This window comes from Camelus bactrianus, chromosome 22, assembly GCF_048773025.1.
Source record: "Camelus bactrianus isolate YW-2024 breed Bactrian camel chromosome 22, ASM4877302v1, whole genome shotgun sequence".
Lineage (NCBI taxonomy): Eukaryota > Metazoa > Chordata > Mammalia > Artiodactyla > Camelidae > Camelus > Camelus bactrianus.
In genome coordinates, this window is record NC_133560.1 from 26,011,522 (window position 1) to 26,029,886 (window position 18,365).

The 18,365-nt window shown below is 55.4% G+C and overlaps 1 protein-coding gene across 2 annotated transcripts; it reads right to left on the minus strand.

Moving 5' to 3' along the window:
• Positions 1–2,946: 2,946 nt before the first annotated feature.
• Positions 2,947–17,005, minus strand: ELAVL3 (ELAV like RNA binding protein 3). 2 transcript variants are annotated; one of them, XM_074350830.1, is made up of 7 exons: positions 16,620–17,005; positions 10,053–10,272; positions 9,666–9,769; positions 6,106–6,259; positions 5,730–5,955; positions 5,011–5,049; positions 2,947–3,805 (listed from the first exon to the last, which is right to left on the minus strand). In XM_074350830.1, exons 1-7 carry the CDS (start codon positions 16,626–16,628, stop codon positions 3,475–3,477), a joined length of 1,083 nt encoding a protein of 360 aa, XP_074206931.1. In that variant the 5' UTR covers positions 16,629–17,005; the 3' UTR covers positions 2,947–3,474. The 2 variants fall into 2 exon arrangements, with proteins under 2 accessions (XP_074206931.1, XP_074206930.1); XM_074350829.1 differs by having other exon boundaries at positions 2,947–3,826.
• Positions 17,006–18,365: the final 1,360 nt, after the last annotated feature.

An 18,365-nucleotide genomic window follows, 5' to 3' on the forward strand; every position in this document is an offset into this window, starting at 1 on the left:
AGCCAGCCCTGGGGCCACTTCTGTCTGGGTTTCCGCCTGGGCCTGTCTCCCACCCCACAATCACATGTGTGCTGTGGGGAGGCTGAGGGACTCCAGATGAGAGCCAGGCCCAGAGAGGGATAGCGGCCACGGAGCAGGGCCAACAGCACAGGCGCCAACACTCGCATGCAGGTGCGCACACACACCCGAGGTCGTAAGATTCTGAACTTTTATTTTCTGGCATGAAAAGTACAAATAATTAAACAATTCCATGTAAAAGTCTGTTACCGCGGCCAGGCCTGGAATCCCGGTAATAAATAGTCTAAACTCAACGCAAAGTGTTCTTGTTGGGTTTTGGGTTTTTTTTTTTTTTTTTGTCTTTTTTTTTTTTTTAACAGTTCTTTATCACCTCCAACATGGACTCTGTCATGATTTGAAACCATCCAAATAAATAACAGGATGAAGGGAGGGCTGGAGGGGCTGAGCCCCTTCCCCACAGGCCCTGCCCCTGTCCCCCCCAGGGATGTGGAAGACCCCAGGCCCCCTCCCCCGGGGTGAGGGGCTGGCCTCCAGGAAGGGGGCCTGGCTGGCTGGGCTGAGTTCTGTGTTTTAGAAAAAGAAGTCCCCTCTCAGTCTGGGGGGTTGCGGGGGGCCCAGGCCTCAGTGAGAGGGTGTGGGGAGGTGCCCCCTCTCCAGAGCCCGGCTGCCCCCAGGGTGGGGGACAAACCCAGCCCTTATTGCTCACAGACGCCTCCGCCACGCTGCCCACGTGCGGACACGTGTCCCCGCGTGCGGAGGGCAGAGGGGAGAAAGCCCCAAGGAAACAGCAGAGGGAGAGGGATGGGCCCACTGGGGGGCCTGCCCTGCTGGAGGGGAGCGGGGAGGTCAGGGAGGACTTAAAAACCACAAGAATAAATAGGTTCGTGTATCAAGAACAAGCTAGGGTTTCACCAGCTAAATAGGACTGAAAAAATTCTCAAGACGAGCAAAAATAATCCCATTAAGATCCCGGACGTCGCTGGCCGCGGGGACCGCCCCACAGAGCACAATGCCCCCCCGGGCGCCGCTCGGCTTTCATTACTGTTATTAATAATTATTATTACTTTAATGATTCCACTTCCCCTTTTATAAATAAATTAGGCATAACCACGTATCGGCAAAACTTAAAGAAACAAAGAGAACATCGTGGTTCCTTTAAACTTGCAAACTGGATGAAGGAACAGAAATATACACAAATGTCCTTACAGGTAACAAGGAGGATAAATAGTTAACATAGCAATAAGTTAAAACTACAAGAAGCTCAATTCGGCAAAAAAGTACAAGAAAGTTAACTGGTGCCAGTTTATGTCTGTTTTTTTTCCTTTTTTTTTTTTTTAATCTCTTCTGTGTGTGTGGGTTTTTTTTTTCTCTCTTCCTTTTTTTTTTGTCGCTTTTTTTCTCTTCTGTTTGTGTTTTTTGTCGCTTTTTTGATTTTTTTTCTTTTTGTTCCTTGCAGCAGAAGCTCCACAGACGTTTAATAACAACACCGGGAGGGGTGGGGGAGAGAGAGCTGGGCAGTCAGATGGGGCCATGGCCGGACACCAAACGCAGGGACACCAGAGGGAGGGCAACTGAGGCTGAAACTGGGGTTTGCAATTCTTAGCTCTGACTGGGCCCACGGTGGGGGGCGGAGGGTGGGGTTGCTGCGAGGGCTCCCAGGGCTCCAGCCTTTGGCTTCTGTTGGATTTTTTTTTTTTTTAACAAAGAATGAAAACTAGGGGAATGGAAAGTCCAGACAGAAGCCAAGGCTGGGGCTCAGGATGGAGGCTGCGTCCACTGCCCTCACTGATCTGGAAAGACGGAAAAACCCAACAAACTGAAAGAGGATGACGAGTGGACGGGAAGGGAACTTGGGGCTGGGCCCCTGGGCCCGTCCACCCCGGGCCTGGCAGGGAGTGAAGGGTGCTTGCTGCTGGGGAGGCCCTGGCGCGTGGAGGCTCAGGGCCTGGCCTCCCTCTCGGCCTTGTGGGCCAGGGCCTTGGCCCAGGGAGGCTCAGCCCCAGGGACGGGGGTCCTTTGGCCTCAAGTGTTGGGGGGGCTGCCTCCGGCCCACCATGACGCCAAAAGGGGAACGAGGTATCGTGTGTCTGGATGCATGGACGCTGTGTGCGCACGCCTGTGTTCGAGGGCGGCAGGGACCACTGAGGAGCCAGGAGAGAGCTCTGCAGAGAACCTGGGGCAGGGAGCGAGTGGGGCTGAGTGCCAGGAGGAGGGGCTCACCAGCCTCACTGGAGGAAGTGGGCCGCAGACTGGGCTGGGGTCTGGGCGGGGACCTCTCCCCTGGGCCTGAGGGACGCTGTGGGTCCGTGTGGGTGTTACATCTCGGATTCTCCACGACTGGGTGTCTAGATTTGTGTCCAGATGAATCTGCCTCCACTTTCACGTGGCCACGTGCACGTGTGGAGCTATCCCCATGTCCCCGCATGCATGTGCCCACGTTTGTCCCTGGCCACAATCACCTGTGTCCACGCTGATTGTGGCCACATTTGCCCACGTCCATGTTCACCGTGGCCATATTTATGTAGCCCCACACTTCGGTCTTCTGTTTACCTACAAGTCTGTCTACATGTCTGAGTTGGGCCATCAAGTTCCTGAGGCGTGTCTCTGGGTCTGTCTGTGCTGTTATGTGTCCATGGGGTGTGTATGTGTTTGTGTGTGTGCCCCGGCATGTCTTTGCGTGGCTGTATCTCTGTGTAGCCCTGTGGACCCCCCCAGCCTCTCAGCCCTGCTCCCCGTGCCTGCCCCAGTTGGTAAACATAACCTGCCAAAATATTTTCTTTTTTTTTTTTTTGTCTTTTTTTTGTGTTTTTTTTTTCAAGTTCAAGAATCCCCAGTAAAAATTCTCCACGAGGTCTTTTTTCCCTTTTTACAAAAATAGAGTTTTTCTTCCCCTCCCACCCCCCCTTTTTTTTTCATTTTGTTTCTGCTTCCAGCCCCTCCCCCTGCTCCTCACACTCCGCCCAGGGGCTCTGGGCCAGGGATGCCCACACCCCTCTCACGTTTAGCTTTTTTGGGGATTTTTAAACCTGTTCCCACCCCCTCAGGCTCACCAAGGTGTTGGGGAGACCTGGGCAAGGGGGCCTGGGAGGGCACCCCCAGTGCCCCCCCAAGCCATCCATGGAGGGTGGTTGAAGGTGGCTGGGGGCACATCTCTGCTTTCGTTTTAGCCAAAAAAGGAAACAAAAAACCTTCGCCATGAACAAAACCAAGACGAGAGAGTGAACAGCCCAGCCTGAGGGGGGGGTGCGAGGGGAGGCAGAAGGATGGGGTGGGGGACCCCCAGGTACCCCCCACTCCCTGCAGACCCTCCCACCGAGTGCTCACCCTGTGGCTTCCGCAGGGACACGGGGCCCTCGTGCCGTCCGTGGTCTGCTGCGCTGTCTCTCTCGGGCCCCTCTCTCTCTCTCTCTCTCTCTGTCTCTGCTGCCCGGGGAGGGTGGGGAGGGCGGCGGCGGCTCAGGCCTTGTGCTGTTTGCTGGTCTTGAAGGACACCTGCAGCACGCGCTCGCCCAGGCGGTAGCCGTTGAGGCTGGCGATGGCCATGGCCGCCTCATCGTAGTTGGTCATGGTGACGAAGCCGAAGCCCTTGCACTTGTTGGTGGTGAAGTCACGGATGACCTTGACATTGGTGACCGCCCCGAAGGGCCCGAACAGCTGCCACAGCACACTCTCATCAGCCTCCGGAGACAGGTTGTACACGAAGATGCACCAGCCTGCGCCCGCCGCGCCCCCCGACAGGCCCACGCCCGCCAGGCCGCTCATGCCATCAATGGCGATGGGTGAGAACCTGGCGATGAGCGACAGGGGACTACTTTGGGGGTCACGCGGGCTCTGCCCTGACCCCCGGCATGCCCCCGACCTGGTCATGACCTCCAACTGTGCTGTGACCTTGGGACCTTGTGTGTGACCCCTGCATTGTCCTGACCCTGCCACGGCCCTGTGACTTCCCTCTGTGACCCTACTTTAAACTCTACATTCTGAGCCACTGAGACTCCAGCCTCCAATCTCCATCCTGTCCTGACCTCTGACCCTCCCTGAACGTTAGGTACTCACTCATGAGCCTGCCCTGACCCCCGATCCACCCCCTGACCCTATGACCTTGGACCCTGCCTGGTCCTCAGCACTGTTGTCCCTGACCCCTTCCCCACCCCTGACCACCACCCTCCCCTGGGCACCTCTTCCTACCTACCCAACTCCTGCCCTCGCCCTAACTAGGACCCCACCCTGACCCCGCCCTTGGCAATGCTGCCCCACCTGCCCCGCTGGCCACCCTGCCAGGTGGAAGCCCACCCTGTCCACTTCCTTCTAGCATTATTTGTTTGCACAAGCCGTCCCTGTTGCCAGGAACTCTAATTCCGCTCTGCTCCTGTCTACTGAGTGATGTCTCCGCTGGGTCCCCATCACCCCGTCTCCTGCCCCCTTCATAGCCCGATCACTATTCATAGCTATCTCATAAGAGCGGCTGCTTTTTACTAAGCACGTGCGTACTGTGTGCCAAGCACCATGCTCAGAATCATTCCATCTCCATCAGGGACCAACTCTGGCTGGGCCACGTTGTGTCCCCAGCCCCAAGCCAAGCGCCTGGCACTCAGCACATGCTCAACAGCTCTTGACGCTATTAACACGGGGACCGCCACAGAGTCAGGGGCATGGATAACATCGTGGGGGCCTCAAGGTTCATCCCTGACTACCAGGTGGAAGGGGGCATTCTGTGACCCTCAGTAAAGGTTAGCAACAGCGGGGCCAGTGGGGCACAGCTGTGACCTGGGCAACACTGCCTGCCTTTCCATGAGCTAGAGAGGGCCAGACAAGCCTCGCAGGTCCAGTTTTGTAGTAGCTCTTTCTAGGCTCAAGGGCCCCCAAATCTCTTAATGGCCGCACTACTCCAAGACAGAGGCAGTCTAGGGGTGAAGTGGGGGAGGGGTCCATCAGGGCAAGAGTCCAGCGAGGAAGGGAGAGGGGCTGGGGGCAGCGGGGCGGGGGCACTATTACCTCTTGACTCCATAGGCCATGTTGAGCAAATTGTCCAGCCTGTGGAGACAGAAGGGGTGGTCACTGGTGGCTTCTGGGCACGCCCCTCGGCTGTGACGACGGGCAGCCAGCCTGCCCTCCCCACCCCCACCCAGCAGTCCAGCAGCATCAGCCCTGCCCCCGCCTGCCTGCCTGCCCGCTCCCCGCCCGGCTGGACACTGCCTGGCACGGAACCGCAGTCACTCGGGCACTGCCTCTCGCCTGCCCGGCTGTTGCCCGGCCTGCACTGGAGTCCTCGTCTTCCCCCTCCTGGCCACCCAGCCTGGATCGCCTGCCCTTCTCCCCCCAGGCAGGGTTTGGGTCCCCAGAAGGAAAGTTTGGAGCCTCCCCTCCGCAGTGTCAGGGCCAGGCAACTGACAACGCCTCTGACCCGGTTGCTGTGCAGAATAAGGAAGGGTGCCTGGCCTGCAGGTGACTGAGGCGGAGGTGGGGCCAGTCAGAGCCGATCCGATCAGGTGATTCTAAAACTCTTGACGCCAGTAATGCCACTTGGTGTGGCCTGCACACATTGAGCACCTGCTGTATACAAGGGCCAGACCTCAGGCCCTGACAGGCCCCCACATTTCCTCTTTGCTGCCCTCAGCAGCCCCTGAGTGTCCTGGTGTTTTTCCACCCTGCAGAAATGGGGTTGGGAGAGGGCAGCTGTAAGCCTGAGGGGAAGGGAGCGGCAGGGGGCTCACCGGAAGCGCTGTGTCTGATGGTGCAGGGGGCCTGCATAGCGCCGGGCGGAGGACTGGTAGAGGTGAGTGAGCAGGGCCTGCCCGGTCTTCTGACTCGGGTTGTTGGCAAACTTGACTGTGATGGGCTCGGCCGCGCCCAGCGGTTTCTGCCCGTTCAGTCCTTTGATGGCCTCCTCGGCCTCGATCCTCTTGTCAAAGCGGATGAATCCCACACCCCGAGAGACACCTGCCGGGCGCGAGGGTGTCATGGAGATCCCGCCCCTTCCTGTGTGATCCCTCCCCCTCCCCGCCACTTTTCCCTGTTTCTCCACTCTGGTCCCATCTCTGTGCCTCTGCCCAGCTTCCCAGCCAGGTGCGCCCTCCTGGGCAGCCTGACCTGTGACCTGGTCCACCAGGATGCGAGAAGTGATGATGCGACCGTATTGGGAGAAGAGCTGCTCCATCTCTTTCTGGCTCATGGTCTTGGGGAGCCCGCTTACGTACAGGTTCGCATCCCGGATGGAGGCAGAGCTGGGTCTGGCATAGGATACCTGGGGGAGGGGGTCAGGCGAACAGGGGTGAGGGCAAGACCCATTTCCCAGATGGGGAGAGTGAGGCCACATCCAAACCACCACTGAGCAACCGAAATCCCTCATCCGTTTACTCAGCAAATACTGTGAGTAGTCACCTTGGGAGGTAGGTAGGGTCGACCAGGGCTTGGTGAGGGGGGCATGACTGAGATGAAGATAATGTGGCTGGGCCTGAAGAGTGGTCAGAGGGACCCACCGCCCGAGGAGGTCAAAGGAGCTGTGCCCCTGGGGCCACATGTCTCCCTGGGGGCCCCATGACCCCTCACACCCCTAACTCATGTTCTCCATCAACGTTAACAGGTCTCACCCCTTTGGAAAGTGAACCTGGGATGCTGGCCCCTTCTCTTCCCGACTACACCGGGCCCCTCAGGGTCACTCAGATCCTTAATCCCCCAGCTCAACCCTGAGACCCCCAACTATCTGTCCTCAGCATGGGCCTGGCCCCTGAGTTGCACATTTGTGTGACCCTTGCCTCCAAGTGTCCCACAAGAAGCCTTCATGGGGGGGGTCACACTCAGCACCCCAACTTGCTCTAACTCAGTAATGGCAATTGGGTCCTCCTGGGTGCTCAGGTTCCCAGCCTTGGGTTGTCCTTGATGTCTCAGTCTATCACTCCCACATCCAACCACCATCCATCTTATGGACTCCACGTTCCTCATCATCCAGGATCCATACACATCTTTCCCCATCCACTGCCCTACAATTGCTCACCCAGACCAGTGAGTGCAGCAGTCTCTGCCCTGGTCTACTTGGCCACCCTTGCCCCCGACAGGCTGTGGTCCCCTCCTACAACAGCAGTCAGAAGGCGCCTGTGCTCATCTGAGCCAGGTCACATCCCCACTCTGCTTAGAACCTCTGTGGCTCCCACCTTCCTCAGAGTTAAAGTGCTTCCCATGGCCCACAAGGCCCTGCACAACTTGCTCCATCACCTCGCTGCCCTCATTTCTGCCCAGTGGCCCTCTCAGTATCTCTTGTCCAGCCATGGGCCTCCTCCATGTTCCCTAAACATACTAGGTGTACTCCAGCCTCAGGGCCTTGGCACTTGCTGTTCCCTGTTCTTGAAATGCTCTTCCCTGCCTTTCTTCTCCAGGTCTTAGTTGAAATACCCTCCCTGTGCTCTCCTGTCTGAATTTGGTCCTCTGCCCTTACCCCCAGTTCCCCTCTCAAAGCACTTCTCTTAGTTGTGAATTAGACACGTATTATTACGATCTTTCGATTCATGTCATTAACTGTGGTCCAGCCCAACAATGAAACTCTCTGCAGCTGTTTAAAAAATGGTGGACGTGTATATTTATTCCCTCAAAACAGTGGCGAGTATTGTGAAGTGGGGGAAAGAAAAGTCCATTTACAGAGCAGCAAGTATAGTGTGACCCCATCTCATTGTGTGGTTAGTGATGTCCTGGAAACATGGTTTGGGGACCCAGATGCCAACAGAGTGACTGACAGCTGGCAGGTCAGTGCGGGGATAGGCTCTTTTCCCCCTTCTTTCTGGGGATGTCTATTTTCTCTTACTTCTAAGTTTACCTCTGGGTAGATAGGGGTCATGGTCAAGGGTCTGGCTTTTGTTTGGGACAGTCCGGTCGTGAGGGTCTGGAGTTGTAAGAGGATATTACTTCATTAGAAATAATGAATTAAAAAACTAACAAAATTAATAAATTGGGCCAAAGGCAGATGGGGGTGAGGGTGCTCACTGGGTGGGGGGAGGGGGGATTCTAATTGATGCAATCGTGCGCACCTGGGGTCCTCCGGAATAAAAAGACAAAACACCACAGCTGTTATTATTTCTAGAACAGTAAAACTCATGGTCATGGATTTGACGATTTCCACTCTCCCCTGCCCCATAGGGCTGTGAGTTTTTAGGGGTGAGGACTTGTCGATGGATTGGGGCTGGGGGAGAGGGGAAGGGAGGCTGAGCTCCAGGATGGGTGTTTGGGGTCAGGGGTCACCTGAGGCACAGAGTAGGTCTTCAGGGGTCTTTCCCATCCTTCCATGGTGTGGGCTGACCCAGGTCCCTCGTCTGGGTATCGGTCCTCCCACACCACCCTCACAGGATGGGTCCTAGCACACAACGGGTGGAAATATTTTGGGCAGAATCTGCTGAAACACCCAATCAGGGCCAACCACACAACACGGCCACCTGGGCAGACAGACACACACACACAGAGGGCCACACTGTGCTACCCGCTGCACAGCCACAGTGACTATGCCAGCAGTAGTGACACAAGGCCACTGCCACATTGATGGTGACCCTGGGAGTCTTGGGGAATTCCAGGAAGAGTTGCAGAATCACACAGCTGTCACACCACCGCACAAGCCCTCAGTGTCACACACGTTTCACCCCGAAGGGGCACAGCCAGACACACCCACACAACCACACCTGGTCACAGCTGGAGTTGCAGTGTGTCACAAAGCACCTGTCACATAAACACCGTATCACAGACACATAGTGACACATCCAGAGTCAATAACAGCCAGACCCACATGACTGAAAGCCACCCACATGACTGAAAGCCACCCACATAGCTATGGGGTCCCCCCTCCACGTACACTCGCACATCATACAGTGGCCCTCTGGGCCATACGGTTCATCACTAGGTCCACACTCACAGCCCAAGGGCTCCTGGGTCTAGTTGGCCATGAAGGGACCCATCAGGTCACAGCCTCATTGGCCCCCCCATCAGGGAGAGGAAGACGTTCCTGCACCTGTTATGGAGAACTGGGGGCCAGATGGGTGCCCCGCCCCAGCCCAGCCTCCCCTAGGGTTCAGGAGCAGATTTGCGGGGTGGAGCCCAGACACCCCCAGGAGAGCCTAGAGAGGGGTTTCCATGGTGATTCCCCCCCAGGGAACCTGGGCTTGCAGGGTCCCAGCTGCAGCTGCTGAGAGGGGAGGTCGTGGGGGGAGGGGCTCTGCACAAAGGTGGGGGAGGGGCCCACCCCTAATCCTGCCCTCCCAGACCCTAGTTAGGCTCCAGATGGCAGATGGGCCCCCACACCTCCCCCATTTCCATGACAAAGGCAGGGCAGGGGCTGCCCACCGGACCCTGGTCACTCTCTCCTACTGCCTGGCTGACTCCTTGAGTTGCCAGAGAATGTGGGGTTGATTGTCTCCCCACTGACAAGTGAAGAAACTGGGGTTCAGAGAGGCAGAGCCATTGGCCTCACAACTGGGGCCCCAGCCAGAAAGCCTTTGGAGAGTGATTTGAACCCCTTAGGGGATGAGCCATGGAGGATGGGTGGCTGTTGGGGGAATGGGTGTCTGGGTGGCAGTGAAGGGGGCAGTCCAGGTGGGTGGTAATAAAGGGGAAATGGGCTCAGCTGGGATGGGTGGTCAACGGGATGGGCATCAGCGGGGAATGAGGGCGCTGACCTTGATGGTCTTCGTCTGCAGTTTGAGGCCGTTGAGGGTGTTGATCGCTTTGTCTGCATCGTTGGGGTCAGAGTAGTTCACAAACCCGTAGCCAAGGCTCTGTCCTGTAGGCAGGACCAGGACGATGACCTCCCTGTACTTGCCAGTGTCCTCCCACACCCAGGCCTGAGAGGCTGACCACCCCCCTCATGGTTATGAGAACCAAGACTCCACCCTTATCTGTTCCCTCAGAGTACTACCCTGTCCCCAGGACACCTCAGATCTCCCAGGGTCCCACCTGCTCCCATCACCTCCCACCTGGGTCACACCTGTCTCCACACCACACCTGTACTCCTGAGGCTACCACCTCTGTCCCCTACCCCTACCCCCACCTGCGAGCAACCACACCTGTGATCTTGTCCCGAACCAACTTGCAGGACTCGATGTCGCCAATGCTGCCAAAGAGACTCTTGAACTCGTCCTGGGTCATGTTCTGGGGCAGATAGTTGACGATGAGGTTGGTCTTGCTGTCATCAGTGGCTCCATTTGTACCAAGGAGTGGCCCGTTGGGCAGGGCCGGGCCGGCCGGGCCCCCCGCCACCTGAGACTCCATGGCCCCGAGTATCTGCTGGAGACAACAGGCCGCACCCGCTCACGGCCCAGTCCCCACACCAGGGACCAGTGGGAGTGAGGAGGTGGTAGATCAGTCATGTCTGACAGGGGCTTGAACATGTGGAGGGGATAAGGTATTATTACAATAGTTCCTTCCACTCCTGGAACACTAGGCAAAGCACTTTACATGTGATTTTACTGTGAAAAAAGTCCATTTACGCCCATTTGCATGTATGCGTGTCTGTTTGTCTAAAATAAATCTGCATTTTTAGAATAACGAAATGAATACTTTTGTCTTCAGAATAAAAATTAAAGCATTTTTATTAGCTTCAAAGCCCTCACAATCACATCCCTGACCATGAACTTCCCTCCTTCCACCAAAGGTAATTTCTACCCCAAATGTGATAATATTTCTTTTGTTTCATGCATAATTTTCCCACTAGGCATTTACCCTCAGTTTTTCCACTGAGATATTCGGGGTTTTTTGTGTATAACATAATAACACCTGCAAATAATGACAATTTTATTTATCGCCAATCTACACGTGTTATTTTTCTTGTCTTATTGCAGGGGCTACCGCGTGATAGTGGCTTCTTTATTCTTGACATTAAAGGAAATGTTTTAAACATTTCCCAGCTAAATATGAACTTTACTATATTTTGTAGATGGGCTTTATCAAGTTAAGAATGTTTAATTTTTCCCTAGTATCCTAATAAGGATAGTAGGATATATTTTTTAAGAATAGGTATTGATTTTTCAAATGGAGGTACTGAAGATTGAACCCAGGACTTTGTGCATGCTAAGCAGGCCCTCTACCACTGAGCTATACCCACCCCCTCTGGATACTGAATCTTACTGAATACTTTTTCTACATCTATTGAAATGATTTTTTGCTTTAATATGTTAATGTTATGAATTACATTAATTAACTTTCCAATATTAAGTTAACTTTCCTCAGAAACTAAACTTGGTCATGTTGCAGTTTTGTTTATATACATTGTCGGATTTGATTTGCCAAATTTTTTGTTGGTTCTTTGTTAATGATTTTTATCCTCTATGTTCAGGAAGATATGCTATTTAAAAATTTAATTCACATGAGGGCTGTGGTACAAGTTAATTATTCTATGACAAATGAGGAATCTGAGGCTCAGAGATGTCAAGGAACTTGTTGAAGTCACACAGCATATCAGTGGTGGCACTGAAACACAAATGCAGACCTGTCTAGAACTGAAGACCACCCTACTATTCTTTGACTATGCCAGTCAATGAGGCAGGTACCAGTTCTGACAACTCCTTGATGTGTGCCCTTAGATACGCTCTTCGCCATCTTGGGGCCTCTGGTTCACTTTGGTGAAAACTCAAAACAGTTAGTAATGGCTATCTTAAAGGCCATGTAGAGAAGAATTTTAAAGCCTCATCTGGGCTCAGACAAAAACAATGCTGGGAGTGCTTTGTATTGTCTATCATGGGCACAGAAAGGAGCATTTTCTTAGGTATTCTCTTACGGCACAGCAGGTGAACAGGTTGCCCTCACCTGAAAACCCAAATTGGGTTTTATCTTCCTAGAGGGATGAATTAAGGATTTAAAGCCATGCTGTTTCAGCAGGAAAGACCACTGTGATTGATTAGCAATGTCTGTTGTGGCCACAGAATTTTTATAAAGAGTCAGCAGGTACACATCCTCTCAGCCACCCCTGGCCCACAAAACAATACCAGAATTGTTCCCAAATATTGGGCATACTGTGTGCCAGGCACAGTGCAAAGCCCTCTACAGGCAATTCTTATCTTATTCACAGGTCTGAAAGGGGAGAGTTTTATTCCCTCTGCTTAACAGATGCTATGGGCTAAATGCTTGTGTCTTTCCAAATTCATATGCTGAAGCCTTAAGCCCCAAAGTGATGGTATTTGGAGGTGGGGCCTTTGGGAGGTAGTTATGTCATGAGGGTGGTGCTTTATAAAAAGAGACAGGAGAGAGATCTCTCTCTCCACCATGTGAGAACTCAGTGATAACACAGCTGTCTGCAAACCAGGAAGCCGGCCCTCACCAGGAACCAAATCAGCCCACACCTTGATCTTGGACTTCCCAGCCTCCAGAACTATGAGAAATAAATGTCTGCTGTTTAAACTACCCCGTTTATGGTATTTCAGTCAGCCTGAGCTGACTAAGACAACAGATGAAGAAAGTGAGGTTCAGAGACTATGCAGCCTATAAATGGTGAAACAGGTATTTGTACACGAGCATTTCTGATTCAGAGTCTGTATTTCCAACTTCCACTGCCAACCAAGACTAGTGCTGACTGTAACATTTCCCAGCTGTGTGTTCTCAAATATGCTACTTAATGTTTCTGGACCTCTGCTCCACTTTGCTGCAAACGCCAATTTACTGGCAAAGCGACCAGGGAATAATTTAAAACCAATTGTGGGTGCAGCTGGAAAGCATTCTGGGATCGGCTAGCCATGTCTGCCAGAGGCACAGTCCTGGGAAGTGGAAGCAGGTTTGTCATGTCCACCAGCCCTGCCTCACAATACTGCTATTAGTAATCATCTCACTCCATCAACACCTGTCATGTTAGGTCAGGAACCATGTGAAGTGCTTCAAGGAATGATTTCACTTATTTTTCCCAACAATTTTGAAAGATGGCAACACAATCTCCATTTTATAACTGAGGAAACATCTCAGAGACATTGGGTGATATAGATGGGGAACTTGATTGCAAACCTGGATTTGCTGGACATCAGAGCTTTTAATGACTGTTTTTAATGACTGGCCAATGCATTGGGGGCATCTCTGCCACCTAATAGCTGTGACAATCTTAGCTCTTCTTTGGGCTTCTGCTTTCTCTCCATTTATTCTTATTTAAAGGATGACACAGAGGGTCAACTCCCTGGCATCTCCAGTTGGCTTGGAGTGGCTGTCTGGGGAAGCTGTCTGGAGGACTATTCTGAAGCCACGTCCAGGCTCACCAGGAACACAAACTGGGTCGATTAGCAATGTCTGCCACAGGCACCTGAAGTAAAGCAGTAATGTAAACGCCACACATCTGCATCCTGGTCTTGTAACATTGACACTTTTCTAATAATGTGGCCATGTATTGAGGGCCTGCTATGTGCCAGACAAAATTCTTTATGTGAAAATTTCCAAGCAATTCTCCCAACATTGAATGTTATGGAACTCTTTTCTCCACTTAACAGATGAGAACACTGAGTCTCACTGAAGGAGGAGGGATTTGCACAAGGTTGGGAAGCATGCAATTGGTGAACAAAGAATTCAGATCTAGGGTTTAGACTCCAGGGCTCACTTTCTTAATGAAAAGGCTAATAATAATAATAATAATAATAATAATAATAATAATAATAATAATAATAATAATAATAATAATAAAAATAACAAAGCAAAGCAAAGTTGCACACCTAATCTATGCCAAACCCTGGGCATCACTACATTTAAATCCACTCTGTTGGCAGAGTCTACTCATTCAATTCAACAAATATTTACTGGGTGCCACCATGTGCCAGCTGCTGGCTCCACCCTCCTCCCTGTGTGTCCTCGGACACTCACGTTGCCTCTCTGGGCCTCTGTCCCACCACTAAAGCTATGGCACAGAAGTCCTCATGTATGAGGAGATGGAGTCTGAATTCCTGTTCAGCAAGCTAGAGCTCTGTGATTGGTTGATAATGTCTGCTATGGGAGCTCAAAAAGCAATCAGCAGTACACAAGCCACTGTTTCAGGGCACCACCGGATTCCAGCTTTGGAAGCATTCCTATGGACCAGGCACTGAACAGGTACAGTCTTCATTGCCTTCCCATAACCACACTGAAAGGTGGATATCATCTCCATTTCTCAGATGGAGAAATTGAGGGTAAAAGGGATCTGTGACTTTGCCCAGGATGACAAGGTGAAGTGGTGGTGATGGTGTTAGGGTTTGACCTCTTTATCTGATGACCCCAGAATCTACAGGGTTACTAGTTCTCTACCCACCGCAAATGCTGTCTTCAAGTTGGATGGCATTAAGAGGTGACTTGGGGGGGGGGTTCCAACCCAGGATCTTGAGGCCCAGTCTGCTAATCTCACCACCACCCCATCTCCCTCCCATCTGTGCCAGAGCTTAGAGGGATCAGTGTCGCATTTCCTCCAAGGCTGAGCCGGCTGAGCTGCTAATGGGGATCGGATTGGTGGAGGCCACACCCGCCCTGCCTCAGCCCACAGCAAATACATGTCCTGGGATGACACAGGGATCACAGGGACCTTTGAGGACTGTCCCAAGGCACGGATGGAGAGATGAAGTCAGAGGTGAGGAAGGCAGATCAAAGATGGAGAGGCAGACCCTGACTTGCAGCAAAGGAATATTCCCTCCCACTCTCTCCAACTCTTCCTCTGGTTCTCTCCCTCTTTCTGTTTCTCTTTCCCTCTTTCCTCTCAGTTTCTCTCTTCTTCTCTGTCCCCATCTCTCCTCTCTGAACCCTTCTCTATCTCCACCTCCCTTTCTCTCTTTCTCCAACTCTTTTGCACCATCGTACATACATCTGACATGGATTGTGCAGTGAACACACCTGAGGTCACTTGCTGTGTCAGACCCCCTTGGTCCCCAGCTGCGCCCCCTGGCCCTAGTCACGGTGACAGATGCCAGGGTGCCGGTGACAATAGGGCACTGAGTGGCTATGCATGGTAAGGCTAGGCCACCACGTGGTGCTAACTGAGCATCCTACTTCTGGGCCCTTCTCCCTCCACGCAGGGCCCTCATTGTCTCAATACACCCTCTCACTTCCTTCTGGCCTGTCCCCATAGTGGGTCTCTGCCTGAGCACCCTCCATCAGAGTGACCAGGACTCCGAGGGCTTCAAGGCCCTTGTGTGACCTCTGACCACACCCCTCACCATTGTGCATCACCTTCCCTTTCCAAATGAGGGTACAGATCACAGCAACGGATGCTGTACTGTTGTGGGAGTGCCAACGGTCCTCAGGAGGCCTCACTCAAGTTTCTGGATCTAGGTGAGCAGCGTAAGGCACAGAGAGGGGAAGGGGCTGGCCAGAGATCACACAGCAGAAAAGGGTGATCTCTCTTGGGCCTCCTTTCTTAGAACCAGGTGGGCGGGTCCCAGGGTCCAGCAGGGGAGAGGCCCAGGCATGGAGGGAGTGCTGAGCATTCCCCCAGCCACTATGCTCGCTTCTACTCGAAAAAGAGGCCTAGAAAGAGACACAGCGTACAGAGACATACACACAGAGACTAGAGAGACAGAAAGAGCTTAAGAAGGAGGCCCGGGCGCCGGGACCAGACAAAGGACGCTCGGCGGCGCGGGGAGCGGAGTTGCGCGGCGGGGGCGGGGGCGGAGCCGAGGTGGGGCTAGAATTGGCTAGCCCCGCCCCCGGGACACGCCCGGGCTGCCGAGTGGAAATCCGAGGGCTCGGGCGAGGCCGGGCCCCTGGGGCCCCGGGGCGGGGCCTAGATGGGCGGGGCATGGGCGTGGTTAGGAAGGGCGTGGCCGGGCGTGGCCACGCGCTCGGGAGCTGACCAGCTCGGTGGCTGCTGAAAGCACCGGGAGCTGGGCGAGTGTCTCCGGCTGGCTGGCAGGCGGGCGCGCTCAAGGTCACCCCGCGGCCCAGGGCTCAGGCGGGGTGGGGCGCCTGGACCTGGGCTAGGGGACCTGCCTGAGCTCCTTACCCCATCCCCTGGGGGGCGGGGGCTCAGGGACGGAGCAGCAACCCCCCCTCGGCGGGCCCTCCTCTCCCCTCCCCCTCCCCGCAGCCTGAGGCGCCCGCGCGAGGCTACGGCCCGCGAAGAAGCGCCGAGAAACAAAGGGACGCGGCGGCGGTGGCGGCGGGCCCGCGGGGCCTCCGGGCGCGCCCCCTCCTCTCCCCTCCCCGCTTGCCGCAAGGTCGACGGACTCGAGGACGAGACGCCCGGCTCCCGGGCGCGGTCGAGGCCCAGGGCGCGCGATCCGACGCCACCCCTTCCCTGGGGCTCTCAGGGACTCCTTGCCGCCTTGTCCTGGCCCAGCACCAGTGATTGGGCCCTGTGTTTGCCTGGGAGGCCTGCTGGGTCCGGGCCTGGATGGAGGAGGCATCCTCCGCCGCTGCGGCCCCTCCCCCATCAGGCCTGCTGAAGGGGGGCAATCCCGCCCCCAGGCCGCCGTAGGATGTCTCCCGAATCGCAGCTCGGTTCCCTAAGGCCTCTCAAGCCAGACTCCAAGCGACCCTCAGGACTCTGGGCGCGGCCCTGCCCACTCTCTGGCCCCGAGGCTCGGTCCTACCCCCCCACCCCGGGCCTAGCTAGGCCTGGTCCTACCCCCCCTCCCCATCTTCTCGGAGCCTGTGCCTAACCCTTCTCCGACCAGGTTCCCTCTCAGCGACAGGGGAATACCTACAGTGACCATTCTTGTGTGCCCGGCGGGCGCGGTCCGTGTTGAGGGCGGCTCCGGGGGTCGTGCACTCCTTGGGGGGCGCTCGATGCTCACGCTGGGGTCCCGCCCAGGCGGCTTCTGGTGTGGCCGCTGCAAAGGTCTCGTTGAGGGCAGCGGCTCCCTCGAGGGCCGGGGACGGGCCCGAGCCCGGGTGCGCGCGCGCGGATAACCGGGCCCCGGGGTGGCCTGCGGGTGGCAGGGGATGGAAAGAGGGAGCGGGCGCGGGACTGAGAACGCCCCCTGCGCGGCCCCGCGGGGCCCGGGGAGGTTGCGCTTTCCGACAGAGATCGCGGCGCTCTGCCTTTCGCCGCCGCCCCTCGGCCCGGCCTGTCCGGTCCCCGGTGTCTAGTCCTCTCCCCTCGCCCGCCCTCCCTCCCTCCCTCCGGCCCGCGCTGCGCGCTCCGCGCTCTGGGCCGCGCCGCCGCCGCCCCCAGCCCTTTATAGCAGCAGCTGCCAGCGCCAGCGTCGCTTATTGGCTGCGGCAACTGAGCCCCGCCTCCTCGCGGCGCCCGACGGCGCGGCAGGTGGAAGCGAGCGCGCGCTGGCCAGCACTCCGCACCCCAAGAAAGCACATCCTGGGGACTCGGGTTGCCAGATTCGCGCCCCTTTGCCCTCACGGATTCTGCTTCCTGCGTTGGCGCTCCTTCTTGGGCGGGCTTCCTGCTCGGAAGACAGGAAGGGTTCCCCTCTCTCCAGTACCCAGAGTTGGAGGAGCAAAGACCGCTAGGAGGTATTGGTGGCCCGATTGTAGTACCTTCAGGAGGTGCTGTCTACCGACAGGACTGGAGAGGGAGGACGAATCAAGACTTCAAGGGAAGAGGCCTGGGTCCTCAGATTTGAGGGGATCAGGTGTAGTCCTAAAACCAAGGGAGGAATGTGGAGGTGGCTGGGAATCTAGTCCGCCTGCAGAAGGAATCAGGATCCTGTGGATTCTGAGCTGGCTAGGTGTCTCTAGGGTTCAAACCCCGCTTAGGGAGGATGGGCACCTAACAGTGCAGGGAGACTCAGCAGTGCTCCAAAGAGGGTGAAGAAGTTTGGGGCTTAGTGTTCCAGGCAAACCCCGCTGGTGACTTGAAAGCCCCGGGAAACCATCGGGCCCTCTTCTACCCCATAAACTTATGGTGGACGATTCTGCCATGTAAATACTGGCTTCCCCGGCTCGTGATTGGTCGGCCTCTGGAGTCGCGCTCTCTCTGCAAGCGGGGACCTGGCCTTTCACTCAGGCGATAGGGGATGGCGTCTCCTTTGGTGCGCGGGCGTTAAGTACATGTTTTTGTAGGGGCGGCCACCAGGCGCTAGGAGGTATTCCCGCTAGAGCACTAGGGGCACCTTCGAGTGAGGCTTCAGCACCACAGACAGCGGTCCGACGGCCAGGTCCAGGGCGCTGCGGGCAGGGTCGCCCGGGTCCCCCAACCTGAGAGTCACAGACCAAAATCTATTCTCGTCTCTGCACGCCCTTTTAGGCTGCAGACTGTCCGAGAGTGCCATCAAACCCAGTGAAGAGTGCCTAATTTGACCAATCAGGGATGGCCTTCGAGAGGACCAATTGCGGGAAGATGCCTTCGAGATTGAGCCAATGGGAGCGCGCGCAGTAGAGAGCGCTGCCACGCCGACGGAAAGGCAAGGCCAATCATAATGGCCCGCGCAATCTGGGCGGCGGTGATGCGGGTCCCCGGTTGGCTCCTGTTGGGTTTGCCCGGGCGACCTGGC

Coding starts and splice junctions, on each gene's coding strand:
- ELAVL3 (XM_074350829.1), bottom strand. Junction 9,770..10,052: donor GGTTCGGGACAAGATCACAG/GTGTGGTTGCTC, acceptor TCCTGCCTACAG/GACAGAGCCTTGGCTACGGG. Junction 6,260..9,665: donor TGCAGACGAAGACCATCAAG/GTCAGCGCCCTC, acceptor CCCCTCCCCCAG/GTATCCTATGCCAGACCCAG.